Genomic DNA, 19,001 nt, shown 5'->3' with positions numbered 1-19,001 from the left:
CCATGTCGGACAGGTATGGGTTTGCCGGATTGGCTATCGGATACATTTGTTCAGCTATTATACCCCAATTACGATTGTGGCCAAGTTTGGTTAAAAATTTAGCCCAGTTGTTTCAGAGGAGAAGATTTTTGGTAAAGTTAACGTACGGACGAGGGACGGCAAGTGATGAGAAAAGCTCATTTAGTCCTTTTGGCCAGGTGAACTAAAACTATAATCATGAGAAAGTTTTACTACCGAAAATTGACTTTCAATTTTTTTTACAATTTTTTTTCTTTAATGTGAAGATAAACTAATATGATCATAATATTTCAATAATTTGAGTTGGGTTAAAAGTAAAATATATCATAGCCGCTCTATTTCTGATCAAAACAATTATATACTACATTTATCAGTGGAAATCTAGAGACACTTTTATTAAAAATGTCCTGAAACAGTATATTGAGAAATGCCTTTATTTTAAGGTGCAAACTGAACAAAGGAAATAAGGGATGTCAAACAGTTTACATACTTATATGACAAGTAAACAAAATCTATCGAGATTAGATGACGATTTCTAATGGTAAATAACAGCTGTTTACATGAAACTATATATTTGACAGAGAAATTAATATGACATGTCATGGTCTGGTTTGAAGGGTGGCGTGATTGCAATTCTTACTTTCTTTCTTTTCGTTGAACTACAATGTATCCGAACTTCCTGGTAAAAAATGATAACCAATAAAAAATAAAACACGACCATATATATGTACTAGTATTAATGTCAATAAATTGAAAATCTGCAATCTGAGCTCTAGCATAGAATGTCCTTTAGAGTTATAGCAGTTTACTGGCTAAAGGACAAACATATATATACATATGATATACCAATCAAAAGCAGTGCAAATGATTTGATATAAAATAAAGGCAATTTGCTATATTTCACCAATGGGAGTATTTAGATTTTCAAAGTCAATGATTTCATGGAGAAAAATAGAACAAAAGTTTCAAGATAAGAAGTTACTTTGCAGAAGCACTTTCCAATAGAGTAACCCCCTTTAATCTTTATGTGTCGGTCCCAATGCAGAAACCTGTAATTTAGTGGTTGTCGTCGGTTGCTGTCTGTCACAAATGTTTTTCGTTTATTTTTTGTCATAAACAAATTACTTGTTGGTTTTCTCGTTTAAATTGTTTCACCTTTTGTCATGTCGGGCACTTTTATAGCTTACTATATGGTATGGGTTTTGCTAATTATTGAAGGTTCTGTACAGTGACCTATTATAGCTGCTTATATCCGGATCATTTGGACTTTGATAGGTAGTTGTCTCACTGGCAATTCATACCATATCTCTTCATTTTTATATAGCACTGCTACACTGGATATTTTACTGGAAGCTTTCTAAATTTTAAAACTAAAACAAATATATAAAATTCTAAATACGAAAACATGTTTTTTTATATTTCATTCAATACAATTTTTTTTAAATTACCAATCAATAAAATGAAACAGTTACAAAAAAAGCGAAATTAAGATCTTGTAAAAAGGGGACAACAATCTATTCCACAAGTTTTCTATATTATTTTTGCACGTGGAATTTTCGACACCCGTGAAACTTTGTTGCTCGAAAACCGTGCAAAACAGCGTCAACATGGGTTATTAACATATATTTAGGAGGAGAGGGTTGACCCTGGGTAAATTCATATCTAGAAATCTAATTAAAACACCCAGTCTGCTGACATCCTTCAAATTAAACTTTTTTTTGTAAAGAATACAAAGAAAACAAACTGCTTGAAAATCTGACAAACGTAATATAATAGTATTAACAGTAGTTTAACACCTTGGGGAGGAATTAAAGTTTACAAATCAATACCAGACGTGTGTTGTACTGAGGAACGAACCTTGTCACACAGATAGTTAATATTTCATAAGGATCAGTTTATGACAACTAATTAATTGTAAAGATTTATAATTGCTGTCTCTTTTTGGTTGTGATTTCATCAGATAAGAAATTAAACATACGTGCTCTGCATTTCATTATGTATTTATCACATCAAATCCTCTCGCACACCTTATAAGTACTTACAAACTATTGCTCGTCAAAACACAAATGTATCGTTGAATATTATGTACAATTAACACTCGGTCTCATATGGTATTTTAAACCCTCATAAAATTGAACCGAGGGTCAAAATACCATATGGAAAATTTACCCCTTGCTCAAAATTACATATGAGAAATTGAACCTGGTCTCAATCTTCCATTGCAGAAATTAAACCCACTGTATTTCCATTTAATGAAACTACATATACCATTATGTTACGTTCCATTTATTATCTGGAATGAATAAACAAGGGGGGGGGGGGGTTCAATTTTCCATGGGGTTCAAAATACTTTAAGACACTGGTTTTTGGTGGGGTTCATGTTGTATAGTCTTATGTTTTCTGTATAAAAATAAGAAGATTACCAATTAGACGATTCTACACCAGAGACCAAATGACGTAGAAGGTAACAACTATAGGTCACCATACGGCCTTAAACAATGAGCAAAACCCATACTGCATAGTATGCTATAAAAGATCCCGAAATGAAAATGTAACACAATTCAATCGAGAAAACTAACTACCTGATTTATGTACAAAACATTAACGAAAAATAAATATGATATACACCAACAAAAGACAACCACTGAATTACAGGCTCGTGACTTGGGACAGGCACATACATAACGTAGCGGGGTTGAACATGTTTGCTGACGCCAAACCCCCTCCCCCTGACATTGGACAGTGGTGTAACATAAGAACAAACTATAAAAATCAGTCGAAAAGGAATTAACTCAGCAGTCTTTTGCGCCAAGTACTATTTTCAAAATGTATCATTCGCGCCAAATATTATTTTTCAAAGATGCCAATTGCGCCAATTTGCCTGTACTAATATTTATCGTACATAATAGTCACAAATAAAATGTGGTACTCTAAAAGAATAATTTATGGAATAAGGGACTATTGTTGCAAGATATGCCAAAATGATAAGAAAGTAGAAGTTTTGCTAATTATGTGTTGACCACATATGTTGATGACTATGCTTTATTTCCACTATCCGTATGGACTGAAACTCCATCAACTGGGAGACGCACTAATAATTGACCAGAGTCATTTCATAAGCACTACAATGAACTGGTTTTTTTTCATCGCATCCATCTAGTATGTTTTTATTTTTGGACAATATCATAAATGTTTAAGCGTTTACTTACATTATATTGACCAATGCTAATGCAACAGCAGTTAGAAGCAGGTATAATTTAGAAAAAGGAAACTTGTGTTGTTGAAGCATACCAAAATTATAGAAGAGGACAACTCAGCCGTAAAGATTATGTTTCTTTCTTAAATTACAAATTTCAGCCATTAATATAATTATATTGTTTGACTGGAAAAGGTTTTGCTTTGTTAGCATTCTTTAAAACGAGTTTTATTTAACCACTGTAAATGAATTTTAACATGTAAAATGACGGTTCATTGCTTTTTATTAAAATAAATTGGTGCAATCGTATACTTTATTTTTGGTGCAAATGATACAAAACATTTTGAAAACTAGTGACGCAAACGTGGCATTGGCGCAATTGAGTTGTGGCGCAAAAGGACGCATTTTTAGCGCAAAGAATTTCTCCCTTAGATGAATACAACGTACAAAACAAACCTTAACAAAAATACAAACGACACAAAGTACAGATATGAGAGTACGCAGTTACTGAAAGCTAGTTCAAAGCATATAACAACAAACAAAAAAGGCATGTATCTAAGACTTAAATATCAGAACACATCCAATATCCAATGGATTTAGTGCAAAGACGTCGTTAACAGTCAGAAAAAACATGACATTGTGCAATGCATAAAAAATATGTATCGACAGATCGTAGGACCTTGCATGTACATATGTATATTACAATAATATTTAGTTTGGATTTAATTTACTGATAACAAAATCAATATCTATACCGATAAATATAATATTCAAAGATCAAATTACAGTGTTGAATTGGTAACCTTTTAGGAATAAGTTTATTTAAAGAATCGATACGTTTACCCGGATCGTTTCTAAATTTTTGGGCTCAGTAAACAGCATCATTGTGAAAATTAGGATGTGCTTTCCCATTTGTAATTTCCAAACCAAATCTTTTGTATCTAGTAAAGGCTTTAAGTAATTTGTGAAAACGAAATCCTTGACTTAATAATTTACCAGTAATACATAGATTACATTCATTGAAATCAAAAACGTCTAGATGTGTAATCCATACACGGGCATAGCGAACGCGTTTGGATATATAAACACCGTAAAATGATGCCAATGGAACATCACCGTCCAAAAAGGGTAAATTGATGAAAGAGAAAAACGTCCCTTTTGTCATAAATGATTGTGTAGAGTAGGAGTTGCCCATGTAAAACTGAAATATCTTAATATAGGAAAGGACAGTTTTTGCTGTTTATATTTGATGTATTCAAAGCAAGTTCCTTTGGATAAATTTCAGCAGTTCATTTAGAGAATTCTTGATTATTTAACGAAAAAACATAATCAAGATAACGGTAAGTGTTGTTAAATTAATCGATTAAACGGAATTTAGACGGGTCTTTACTGAGTTTGGCCAAAAACTGTGATTTTTAACAGTACAGGAACAAGTCTGATATTAGAGGGGTGCAATTGGTTCTCATAGGAATACCTACAACCTGTCGATAAACTGTATTGCCGAAACGTAAATAAATGTTGTCAAGGAGAAAATTTACAGCTATAATCATCTCATCATGTATGTTGTGTGTTGTATACTTTTATCTTTTTTGGTCTTTTTTTCGTCTTTCGTCAAGGCATTGCCAGTTTGTTTTCGACTTATGAGTTTGAATTATTCCTTCGGTATCTTTTGCCTCTCTTTTACTGTGTGCAAGAAGATAGTTTATGATCTACTAGATTGAATTTGAACACATTTTATTTCTCGTATTTGTTTCTAATTTGTTGAACTTTAATATAAAGTTCACATACACATTTTAGTTAAAGTATGTATACATAATTAATTCAACTGATATAATAAATTATGGTTTCGTTAATAGAACCATATGCATTTCATCCGTTTATTGTTAACGAGCCATGCTGCAAATTTGTCTACTACATATTTATCCACTGATTTTCCTGTTACACGCTAATTTACATCAGTCGCCGTATAGATTCGTATCATATAAGCATATTACATTCGACAAACAGTATGACATGTTAATCCATGTAGTTAAACCTGTCTTCTATTGCATACGATTCTTCAGCTGGTCCGTCCTGTCCAGGTGATGAAACACCGCCTTTATTCTGAGCTTGTTCATTTTCTCCTCCTTCTAATGTCTCATACAAGTCAAACGAGATCATTCCAATCACTATGACATTTTTCAGTGAAAATATGGATATTCCACGACTTAAACCATGCCATAAGATCATCCGGGTTATTAGTAATGGTAAATTGACAACGAATGCGAGTAACACTTTGTGAATCATAACAAGCTTATGTGAAAGTTTTGCTTCTCCATATTTAGTTTTAGAAAGAGTGACTAGCGGTATAGTTGGTAATATAAAATTAATAAGCGCGATACCAATAATAGCATCATCCATTCCTGTTGGAAACGTGTCCCTTTCCTCTTTAAAAAACAAGATTTCCATACTGTCCACGCAGTCAAGAATATCAAATATTACAGTCCCCGTCAATTCATCTATATATTTTCTTCTTGGGGAACCAGGCTTTGCATCATGATTTGTCGCTAACAACAATGCAAATATAACGCCGCCTAGAGCGATAGTAGTTTTCAATGTATTTGGCCCGAAAAATATGTCTTCATTTAGAAGAAAAACAAAATCCTTGAAGGCAATTCCTACTTTAATTGCGAGTAATGTAGAATAAGCAAACCACGATATTGGAACAAATAGCAGACTAGCAGCCTCTTGATTAGTCTCATTATCTCCCTTTGTTTTCGAACGATTTAGATGTCTGTACGAAAGAAAAAAACACATGCATAGCACTATGGTAACCACTATATCTGCTGCGATACACGCAAGCCAAGCCTTTCCTTTATATGTTACTAAATAATAATCAAGTATTCCTGCTTGCAGAAAATGAAAACATAGACATAGAAATCTGCTTGGAAAATGTTTCACGGATTTACAACATTTTGTAAAACAGTTTGCCATTTCTATCAACGTTTCTGGTAAAATATCAAATCTTCAGTTTGGAGAAAGCTACAAAGAGAAAACAATATTGTTGGATCATTTAAAGTGTCAAATTATGTCCTAATGACGTTTACTTAAATCAATAATATCAGATTTCCTTAGTACATTGTATTTGTTGTTTGGTATCTTCTGTGTAGCAAATTATGACTTCTGAATTTGCAGTGATAAAGGCGCGTTTCTAAATTTACTTTAACCAAGAACGCCAAAGCCGAATGTTTATTTTAGAAAGCCAAGATAACGCCCTAATTTATGTTTAGACACACTGTTAAAAAATCGAGATAGAATATAGGAATATAATTTACCCTTTAAACAAATATGGAAATAGTCAAATCAATCAATCCATTAAAAAATATATCTGAGTTAAAAAATGTTACCCTTTAGATTAGGTTAATTTTTATGAAAGACACTGACCATTCATCTTTTTTGTGGAGGTAAGGATTTTTTTTTCTCGGGACAAAAAACTTTTTTACGAATTAAGAAAAAAAACCAACTTTATTTTCAATAACATAGATTACATGAATAAAAAATATGTTTTGAAGGTCTTTAATGTATTATTTGCCCCCTATAGTAATGTTGAATGGAATCAAATTATGTTATGAATACCGTTCTGATTATATTTTTTTTCAAAAAAATTTGAATCAAAGAATTAAATTGAAAAAAAATCATCACTCATCAATCCCAACAAATTATGAATGGTCGGTACGCAATGCTAAATCTTTAATTTCTTTTAAGAATCTAGTGCTTATAAAGTATACATTTAAATGTGGATTGAACTAATTTTGCGTGAAAACAATAATCGTTATATTGCATGTTTTACACGTAAAAGTATTTTTTTAATCATGAAAAATCATAAGCTCATTTGATATTTAATAAAAGAGCAACAACAAATTCGAATTTTGAAAAAGAGATGCGAAAGATACCAAAGGGATATTCAAACTCATAAGCCGAAAATAAACTAGCAATGCCATGGCAAAATAACGAAAAACAACGAAAATTCAAACACAGTACACAAAACACATCATAGGAAATGAAGACTGAGCAACACGAACCCAACAAAAAACTGGGGGTGATTTTACTTGCTCCGGAAGGGTAATCAGATACTGCTCAACATGTGGCACCCGTTGTGTTGTTAATGAAAGTACGCACCCTGTGGTAAGTTTTGAATAGGTAGGTATACTTATATGTTTTGAAGTTTAGTGTGACGTCCATTTTCACTGAACTAGTACACATTTTTGTTTAGGGGCCAGCTGAAGCCCGCCTCCGGGTGCTGGATTTTCTGGCTGTGTTGAAGACCCATTGGTGGCCTTCGGCTGTTTTCTGCTCTTTGGTCGGGTTGTTGTCTCTTTGACACATTCCCCATTTCCATTCTCAATTTTAGAATGTTTTTATACTGAAATTAACCAGACCACCAGAGCATGAGGTCAAGGTTAACTGACAAGTACTAACTGCAAGATCTCATCACCTATACTCTTTACAAATTTATTGCAAACTTAGTGTAATTGAAAGTAAGATATTATTGGTAAGGGGACGACCATTTGATATTCGAGGGAGGGATGGGGGCTGGAGGATTCTAAACATGAGTATCCTGGCCTGGTAAAAGCTGAAAATAATTAACATTACAAAAGACAGGATGAAATTGAATATTCTAGAACACAAAATACAGGAATCAATTGCGTACAAAACTGTAAATATAAAAAAAGCATACATGTGTAGCAACAGATAAAAATGAATAGTCAATTCGAAAAAATATCCTCCTCCCCAGAAAATCAAATGGTAATCGCCTGATGAAATTAAAATTTGAGAACAACGTCGCCTTTATAAATATCATCTTTAAATACGTCTACAAATCTAAAATAACTTGAAATCATGCAAATTAATCAAATATTTGGATTGATCACGTGAACGCGTATACTTAATGTTTCAAGTTTTTATGTAATCACAGAATATTAATATTTACCTTTTCTAGTTTTATTGAAATTTTAATCATAGAATGAATACAGTTAATCGATTACAACTAGAGTCGAGTCGTATATTTATTCTATCCACCTGCAATATTTGGTTTATGACTATCTTAATTGTTTAGAGAGAAAAAGACGACCAGATAATTTTAACCAATCAATAATGTCTACTTCAATTTAGTCGGGTATTTAGTGAAAGGTTTTTTTTTATTTACATGTACTGAATACTACAGCTAGGTAATTGCTTTATTATAAATTAGGCCGTTGGTATTCTCAATTGAATTGTTTCATATTTTTCATGCCGGGGACTTTTATAGCCGACTATACTATATGGGTTTTTCTCATTGTTGGAGGCCGTACGGTTACCTATAATAGCTTACATCCACTTAATTCAACTCTTGTGGATAGTTCTCATTCGCAATCATACCACATCTCCTTATTTATATATATATATATATATATATATATATATATTTATATATGCTGTGTACAAGTTGCCATTTTGTACAGGTTATAACACGTACAAAAATATTGTATAATTTTTATGTTATAATTTGTACAATGCAAACATACAGGTTATAACATGTACAAAATATTGCTTAACAATGGTTTTATCCTGTACAAAATTTGAAAATAAATTTAAATAAAGCAGAATATACATGTATGTTTGAAATTTATTAAATAATAAAGAACAATAATCAAAAGCAAAAGAAGGTGCATTATTTACAGGATGCATAAAATACTACTTTTTCGTATATTTTAGAAACCAGTTTTGTTTACTTGTTGCTACAAGACAGAGACATGTGACACCTTGAGTTGCGCAAAACTTTCATTTAAGAACTAAATGCTTCTTTATGTAAATTCATTGGGGTATAAAAGCGTTGACCGAAGTACATTTTGTAAGAAGCGCGTAAAAATGTACGCACGGTCAACGCTTTTACAACCCTATGGAATTACTAAAAGAATCATTCAATACTTATAATTACACTTTTTAGCTATGATCATGAAAACACGATTACTATCAAGTTTTTCTTTTTTTTACCTGTGAACTTTATTGTGGAAACGTGTGTCATCATGTATGTTTCAAATCATGCAATTCATTTCGAAATGAAGAATGACGTGAGATTGCTCTTAGCCAATCAAAATAACGTACAATAATGAAACATACATCTAATGTAATTATTCTTCTACATTTACCCCTACCAGACTTACAACTGCTTTTCTTACACTGACAATTCACAAAACCTTGCCCTCCACTCAATGATATCTTACGCACTATCTCTCTCACACTCATATCACTCATTGGGACTCAAGACACATTTAAAGTTGCATTTGTAAAAAATTGAACCTGGTTTCTACTCAAGTATCCCTTTATTTGTCTAACTTTAGTTCCAATTATATAGCCGCCTTGTTCATTCACATTCATCACCACGCCTTTTATGTTTCTCTCGTCGACAGGGCCCCTATCAAAGGACGGAATTGGAATGATAACATTATGACCATGGGAGAGAACAGTTAATCTAGTTTTTGTGTTTTTTGTCTAAGCATCAGCTTGTACCTGTTGGCCAGAAGGGGCCCTCTTTCGTGCACGCTTGATGTCAATATATGAAATTTCAGACAAACCCTCACTAGTATTGACATGAGGAATATCACCAACAGAAAGCGCCCTCTTACGAGGAAGTATACCTAGTGGCGGATCCGGGGGGGAACCCCCTTTTTTTGACGATCAATATATTTTAATGGGGACATATAGTTGGACCCCCCTCTTTATCCTGGGTTAGGAACCCCCCTTTTATAAATGACTAGATCCGCCCCTGATACCAGTAGATGTCATGCTGATACTTGCTTCATCAGCCATGTTAGCATCACTTAATTCAATTACCATTGTTTCTGTTTCTAACTCAATGGTTTGTTCATTGTTGTCTGCTGAATCATGACCATTCAATTCACCATCAGTTTCAGTGTTAGTATAGCCGCACACTAAACTAAATATTGCAAACGATTAGTGCATCAAATTTGAGACACGAAAAATTTCCAAATTGAAGTCATTTATGTATTTTATTTTCTTCAAAATAAGACAGACAAAAGTTCCTACAAAGAATGCATGTGATCTCTACGTTCCTTGTATCTGGCGAATAGTTGTCTCATTGGCTTCATACCACATCTCCTTTTTACATTGAATAAAATATTAGATGTTAAATGCTTGATGGAAATAGATAAAACTCCGTCTTTATCTCATTCTCCCCCCCCCCCCAAGACATTTATCTATAGATTTTTCTTAAATGTTGTCATCGAGAACTTCCTGTCAATTACAATATAATACAATAATACAAGATACACAAATTTGAATATTTCTTTATACCCTCAGGACGTATGGACAATTCGTTATACGAAACATAAATAAATTATCACTATAAATTTCTTGTAATAATGAATTTGACTAATCACGATGAAAATAATTTAGTTAATAAAAGTTTACAATTATAAGCAAAAAGTTAACAAAATGATTATGTGACAAAAAATTGTAAAGGTTTACTCTTTAATAATATAGTCTCGTTTTATGAACCTGACTACTTGAAAATGTGAAAAAAAACTAAAAGATTAAATCAGAGACATTTATACCCTGACACCATAAGTTCACCTCCTCGTGTAGCTTTTGTTATGTAGGTTTTTAAGCGATCGAATACAATTTAATGTACCGTTAGCAGAAAACAAACAACCGTTAAACCGGTATTCGGGTCAGTACACACGAACTCTTGTGTGAAATACAAAATATAATTAAGTCCATTAATTTACAATATGTATCGGCTGGTACATTTCTTATATATGATGAAGTTATGATGAATATAAACGAGAAAAATAAAGAAAAAACTGACAATATTTAAAAAACAAACAAAAGAGGGTAGACAATCTGTAACACTGAAATTTCCCGTCAAATGCATTGTCGTCAAGCATGAACATCTCCTTTTGCTCTTATGCCTACATTCTAACTGGTATCTAGCTCATTCAGTGGCATTATTTCAATTGCATACCCCTCCCCCTATTCGAGGAAGTCTAGCTAATAAGTGGGTGATTTAACTTCAATGTTTCATGGTCATTAACTTCTAGTATATTAAAATGCTATAACGAGGAAATGTTATTACTTGAGGTTAAAGAATAAATAAAAATAAAATTTGTCATTCAAATGTCTTACCTTTTTCTTTTTAAATGTCAGTATATCGATCGACACTACACACATCAGTTGGCAAATCGCTGTATACGCCCATAGGCCTGTTAATACAACGGGAGGGAAAATAATTGGACCATACTATAATGTGTTTGTCACTTAAAAGTAAATATACACGAAAATGTGTCACAAATGTAAAAAGTTGAAGATTTTGTGCACGTTTAAAATATTTTCGTTGGCAAGATTGATGATGCGTTAATCCATTCAGCTTTAAATGGTTTCGTATTTGAACAATTGAATTCAACAAACGATTTATAAGGCAATTAATTACCGATACATTTAGAGATGAGTATCATCAGTTTAAATGGTTTTCAATATCTCTTGATGTGCAATTGTTATACATTTAAATGAAGTAATGATGAAAATATGCACTTCGGCCGGACACGTGAGAGTAGGGATAAAGTCACCAAAGATACTACCTATAATATAACACTTACTAATATTAGATTTTAAAACATACCGACCTCTCATGTACAAAATAAACCCTCATGATCTGAAATGACGTTGAAAAGTTGATTAAAAATGTTTAATGTGTTTTATTTTTCAAAGCAATACCAATATAAATAGGGAACACAATGTTGTATTAAAATAGTTCCCTCAGCTAATGGCACCAAAGACAATGCATTTACATATTATATGTAAGGGACAATTTATTTTATTTAATTCCAATTCGGATAAAATAATCTGTAACATATAAGAAAACTTTTGAAGAAAGATAATGAAATTTTATAGTACGCGTGTGTGAAGAAATTATAAAAAAAATCAATGAAGAATGTGTCCCAGGTATTAAGCATTGTTTATAAGTTTCAAGACGTTTGGTTGAGGCAACATTTAGAGAACGGGAACAAAAAATCTGCAATTTTTCCATATATAAATGGGTAAAACTCCAGAACGGTAGAAGTGACCCACCCAAATTCCAACTTGATCTGTGTTTTGTAGTAATAAGCATTTTGTATAAGTTTCATAACATTTGGTCGAGGCAAACTAAATTTAGATGAACGGAAACCAATTTTGGGACGTACGCACGTACGGACGGACAAGTACTGTCCCTCTGGTGACGACAGGGGCATAACACAATTTACTTAATACCAAGAGGCCTGAAATACTGAATTGGATGCATATTATCATCATACAAATATCAGAATCAACATCCAGATTTTCCTTGTTATTATTATAACTACTTTGAATTTATTATAATTATTGTATTTTTTCTACTTCTTATTTAAATGGCACTTATTTTGTATCTTAATAATAATATTTCACTATACCGCATTCAAAACCTCATAATTTTAGTAAACCACGATATAAACTACATTGTACTGTTTTGCTAATCCATTTGTATGATCTTTAATCCGATGGAGAGTTTCAAAGATTGTATTGAACGAAGTAATAATAAACTATTAACTTTAAAGTACTAATAAACTATTAACTTTAAAGTACTAATAAATACTAGTAAGAGTATAAGAACATAGAGTGGATAAACATATCACAAAGATCAAACCTCATATAAGTTATTGGCACCTATATCCTAACATTTGTTTTCAATTTATTGAAAACATCAAGAAGTTGAAAAGTTCCAAGAACAGAACCTTAGAAAATCCGTCTTATCTTAACCATACACAAATCATCTTCTTTTCCAAATACATTTTGTATATTAAAAAAGAGTTTATAACTGTTCTTAATCATGACAGTTTCTGAAAGGTCTACAATGATGAGTTAATTGAAAAATCCAACTCGTAGGATTCATTTAGGCTAAATATTGTTCTGTAGCAAACCATCACCTACATATCCGAATTTCCAGTTGTTATGATGATGTGTAAGATGAACGAAAATAACAATTTTCAAATGTATTGAAAATGTATGAAAAACTTTACACTGCATTTCCGAGTTGCTTCGACAGAAGAAGAAGTCATGGGACAATAAACAAATAGAGCAAAAACGAAAACCAACCCGAATCCATAAAACTAATCAGCCATACTAAAACAGAACATGGTCTTGAATACAAATAAATACTTTCGGCAAGCGTTTTGTGTTTTCACATGCTGACAAAGCAGTCAACAACGTTGTCGTTGTTTGACCTAAATGCTATACGGAAATACTCAAAACTGAGAAAACAAATTAGAGTACGATTTCACCTACAACGTCATCGTCATTATACATCACCTACTTTGCATGATGTCTCTATTAATGACTTGCTGCCATTTATACAAAAGCCGTTAGGTATTCATCACATTCGCACGAAACTTTATTCATTACCCCTTTCAAAACTTCATTCTCTGTTGGAAACCACTGTTACAAACCCTCATTCAAACCAATACAAACTTACAGCTATCATTTCGGATATTGCAAGTCACAGACTTTTCAAACAAGTTCGCATTGGAAAAGATGAAAAAGAGAAAAGATCTTTTCTTAAACTTTCATTTGCCAACAAAGTTCTCGATGGCGTCAACTTAGGCAATATCCTTCATCATAAATTAGTTCAGTCGAAAATACCTCCTTATTTTAAAGATCAGTCTGTACCAATAATTTCTTATACCTATACCAAACCAATTAGAACTAAAATTTTCAAATACAAGCTCGTTTTGCCGGATCTCAACATTGACGACTTCAAGTCTAAACCTCCTGATTGCACCTGTGCTAGTTCCCAATTCACATGCAATCCGGCTGGCCACGTTATTATCGGAGACCTCAACATTTTCAATAACACTTCCCTGCGAAATTTGTTATCCAAAGGTCCGAAATATCGTGAGCCTAAATCCATCAATTGGAAACACAACTTCAAAATACTGATGGATTCAGTCGACGATTATGACAGACAATGAGCTAAACGCAAGAATGAAGACGTAGATACTCTTTCCGAATGGATTAAGGCTGTAAGGTCGTTGATACAAATCCGAATAAAGAAACTAAATGGGTCTATCAATACCCACGCTACGTCAATTTTAAAGACCCAAATGTTGCAAAACACTTGTCCTACCTCCATGACAAATATGTTGTTATCCCCGCAGATAAAGCCCCAAACAACATCGTTTTTGTGTGTAAATATCATTACATAAACTGCTTGATAAATGAATTAGGTATTGACAATTCATTTGGAAACTCAACATATACCCTCACGACACTTACCAAATGGTGAAGTTGAAATCATCCCTTCGTACATTTTACTGACGCCATCACGAGTTGGTTGACCGTTATGGAATAACCGTTTCACATATGATATCGGATATGTTCCTTATGTCGTAACTACAATACCCTTCCCTTTTCACAAATGTGACCTACCGAATTAGACTATTTACCGGATTTGTAATAAATTAGGAACACGACGGGTGCCACATGTGGAGCAGGGTCTGCTTACCCTTCCGGAGCACCTGAGATCACCCCCAGTTTTTGGTGGGGTTTGTGTTGCTTAGTCTTTAGTTTTCTATGGTGTGTCATCTGTACTATTATTTGTCTGTTTGTCTTTTTATTTTTGGCCATGTCGTTTTCAGTTTGTTTTCGATCTATGAGTTTGACTGCCCCTCTTGTATCTTTCGTCCCTCTTTTCTACTTAAGAGTATATGATATATGAACAAGCCTTAAAAACCATTGAACCGAAATCTGCTACTGAACACAACAAGATTCCAACTATGCATTCCTACCTAAGATATTTAAGACATCTAATACCTTTCTTTTTACATCCAGTAAATATTTACCTACACATGTCTGGGTTCATCTGATTTTTGCTAAGGAACTCGTTATAAAATATTACGACAAAAATATTGTTAGTAATGCCATTAAACATGTCTAGAATGGTGTGTCTAGGAAGCTCTTTTTAAGGGCACTTTGTCACCACTGACAGTTATAATTTATCTACTCTGTATAATATATCATCACAAAACCTTATCAACTTGAAATTTTCGTATTTAATTAAATTGTCTATCGATGAATCTGGATGTTACTATATCTATTGCACTCGCTGCAATTCCCTTTGCCATAATATAACTCACAAAACATACACTAAATTACAACATGTTTCAAAACGTTTGGTTTCAAGCTTATCTGATGAAACTTATTACAGCAACTTCGATTGTGCGTATGAAAACCGTTTTCTGAGTGGAGAGAATATGTTGTTAGTAGAAAGTAGCTCATGTGTATCCAGTTATAAACGCACATATAGGAAACGTGAAATATTTGAACACATCGGACAATGAAATATTAAATGGTAATGTTATACGAGAAAAAAACCACAACAAACATGCACACAACAATAGGACAGAATCAGGGTTATGTAGAAAAACTAGATTAAAACCCATAGAAGGAGGTATAACTTTTTATAAATAGAAAAGGCAGGATATCATTGACGTGTACATCACATCCTCTTTTATTAATACATATTTAAGTAAAGATGAAAAGCTCAAACTCAAAGTTGAAAGATGTTTTGTATTAAATGAATTATATGATAGATTTGTTAAAGTTATTTACAACGTGCCACGATTCAATGTGTATTACCACACGTGGTTTCTATAATGATTTCCCCCTAAAAAGGAGGTTGCTAATTGCAACTTATGAACCAATGGTTTTTTAGTTAATAGATATAAGAAGATGTGGTATGAGTGCCAATGAGACAACTCTCCATCCAAGTCACAATTTGTAAAAGTAAACCATTATAGGTCAAAGTATGGCCTTCAACACGGAGCTTTGGCTCACACCGAACAGCAAGCTATAAAGGGCCCCAAAATGACGAGTGTAAAAAAAATAGGGAGAAAAAACTGGAACCAGCGATGTTCCACTTTTTGTTCTCAGAACCTTTCAATTTTTTTTTATCTGTTATGACATCACCAAATTAGACATATAGTTGGATTTTTTACTTGCCATGATCAACACGACCGATGTAAAGACTGAAGCAGGAACTGCATATCATTCAGGAGCACATGACTTCCTCCCGGATTTTCTTGGGTTCCTGTTGTTCAATCTTGTGTTTACTGTGTAGTGTTTTGTGAACTGTTGTTTGTCTGTTTGTCTTTGTTCTTGGGGACACAATGTTGTCCGTCCATCTTCGATTTATGTGACAAATCAATTGATTTCGTTGAAGATCAAAGGTTATTATTCTTCACATATTTATTCCGTTTCTGTATCTGTACCTGAATTAAGATTTTGATAAAATACACACACATCATCGAGACAACAACATAACCTTTAAAATGTTACCATAGTCACAATCGTCCACAACGGTTAAACATGTTTGTGATCGCTAAACCTCCCCTTACCTGTGACAATGGTGTTGCAGCACAAAATAAGAACAAACTATAAAAAATCGCTTGAAAAGGGCTTAACTCATCAGATCGATACAAAGCAGAAAAACATATAGGAACAAAAAAAAAAAGCAAAAAGAAAACAAAAAACAGACCGAACGTTGCAGAGTATTTACACATCACTAACAACAAAAAGACACAAAGTACAGATCTGAGAGTACTCGCAGTTACTGACAGCTAGTTCAAAGACAACAACAACTAATGAAACAAATCATGTACCTAAGACTAAAATATCAATCAGTGCACATCCAACATCCAATGGAACTTGAACTTGATTTGTTTTCCTTGTCAGTTACTATCATAGTCAGGAAGAAGTCAACGCTATGGTGTAATACACCAAAACATGGAGCAGAAGACTTCTTGAAGCTTTATTTTCATTGGTAAATGTTGATGGCAGTGAGTATTTCTGTGGAGTGAGAAAGCCCTTTTTAGAGCGTGCATGTGTGCTTTTTAGAGAAACTGGTGACGAAAGTTGATGAAGTTTAAATGTTGTAGGCTCTGGGCAAATCGTATACGGAGGTGTGCTCCGATTTTGCTTCATGTTTTGGTGCATTAAGCCATAGCCGTGACTTCTTCCTGACCTTGATATTAACTGAAAAGGAAAACAAATCATGCTCAGGTGTAAAACAAAATACTTTTAGGCTTGTTCTTTGTTTCAAACATTAAAAATACACTTTACTCAAAAACTAAAAAATGGGCCAAATGAAATACCTTAAGTTTGTGATGAGTCATCATAACAGAGTAGATGTGTTTGAATTACAAACTATAAAAAAGTCCTACTATAGGCAAATCTATTGTTGATTTAATAAATGCCTCACCCCCTTGAGACGCAAATTCAGACACTGCGAGCGGCACATTACATTTCGATGAAAAATTTACTTTAAACCAATAAATGTTGACTAAGAAGCTGGCGTTTGGTTAAATTCTATGATTGGAATTCATTTCTATATAAATCATACGAGAACAAATGACCAAAAGTAGTGTTTTATCCTGAAACTTGCATATGAAGTCTCAAAATCTGCAACACTGAAAACTTGACTATGGAGAGGTGTTTGAGAAAACGGAGCACTGGAAACGTCTGCTTCTGCTTGCTGTTAAAAGGATTATGGTTCGAAGCGCTTCCTTCAGTGGAATACATTATTTGGTGCTAACAATTTTCAAAAAAGAAATGCTGATACTTTTACTAACCTTGATCGCTTTTTCTCTGCTTCAAAACAGCCACCCCGTTTCAGACATTGCCATCACCCCGCATGTGGCGTCCTACACGGTGTAATACAACACTTTCTTATATTCGATTTTGAAACATACCGACATCATATACCAAAATAAACGCTAATTGAAATGACGTTAAATGGTTGATTTTATTGTTTTACTTTTAAAATCAATACCAATAGGGAACTTAATGTTGCATTAAAAATAGTCCCTTCAGCTAGTGGTGCCAGAGATAATGCAATAAAATTTGGTTTAGTCAAGGTTCTCCAACATTTAAAAAATCTAATTCACGTTTATCCAACAATTTTCAAACAATAGATGGGCTTGGTGTTTATATAACAATTAAAATTGTTGTTTTTGAGAAGGTATAGTGAAACCTGTCTATGATTTATAATATAAATAAAATTTTATAAAAGTTTTAATAATTGCCGATTTTTATCTTTTATTAAAATATTTATCAGCTTGAAAAACATTTATATCTTATGCCTACGAACTACGAGAAACGCATGTCACTTTACAGAGCCCGCAGTAAAGAAACACCATTATTACAAATCACCCGTATAGATATTAACCTTGAAGGAAAATGGTAACAGATATCGGCGGGGGAACAGTTCCTATTCGCAGACGATAGTAATGCAGAAAAAAACCTGATCTTTATCACCACTCGCAATCTCACCAACATTGTAGCAGCAGACGTCATTTATGGAGATGGCACCTTCTACACATCTCCAACCCAGTTTTTTCAACTCTACAAACTACACGCAATGGTCGATGAAGTCATGTACCCACTCGTCTTCAGTCTACTACCCAATAAAAGTGAACAGACATACGACCGTTTATTCAACTTACTGAAGACTGCTTGTCAACAACACCACCTCCAACTAGCACCACAGTTATTCTTCACTGACGTTGAGATAGCTATACGCAATTCCGCCCAACGAGCATTCGCTAACATCACACTGAGAGGCTGCTTTTTCCACTTTACTCAACGCATATGGGGGAAGACACAGTATCTTGGACTCGCCACCGCTTACAAAGACAACGAAGACCTACGACTACTAGTAAAACGTGCAGCAGTGTTACCCCTT

The 19,001-nt window shown here is 33.4% G+C and overlaps 1 protein-coding gene across 1 annotated transcript; it reads right to left on the bottom strand.

The window, feature by feature from the left end:
• Positions 1-4,931: 4,931 nt before the first annotated feature.
• LOC127718816 (transmembrane protein 121B-like) lies at positions 4,932-11,533 on the bottom strand. The gene is made up of 2 exons (XM_052224889.1): positions 11,378-11,533; positions 4,932-6,235 (listed from the first exon to the last, which is right to left on the bottom strand). Exon 2 carries the CDS (start codon positions 6,185-6,187, stop codon positions 5,231-5,233), a length of 957 nt encoding a protein of 318 aa, XP_052080849.1. The 5' UTR covers positions 6,188-6,235; positions 11,378-11,533; the 3' UTR covers positions 4,932-5,230.
• Positions 11,534-19,001: the final 7,468 nt, after the last annotated feature.

Source organism: Mytilus californianus, unplaced genomic scaffold (genome assembly GCF_021869535.1).
Source record: "Mytilus californianus isolate M0D057914Y unplaced genomic scaffold, xbMytCali1.0.p SCAF_10, whole genome shotgun sequence".
Taxonomy (NCBI): domain Eukaryota; kingdom Metazoa; phylum Mollusca; class Bivalvia; order Mytilida; family Mytilidae; genus Mytilus; species Mytilus californianus.
Note: the sequence above shows the minus strand (reverse complement) of the source record. Positions and strands in the feature narration are given on the sequence as shown.

Bases quoted from the DNA above. Each gene is read 5' to 3' on its own strand.
- LOC127718816 (XM_052224889.1), bottom strand. From the start codon at position 6,187: ATGGCAAACTGTTTTACAAAATGTTGTAAATCCGTGAAACATTTTCCA.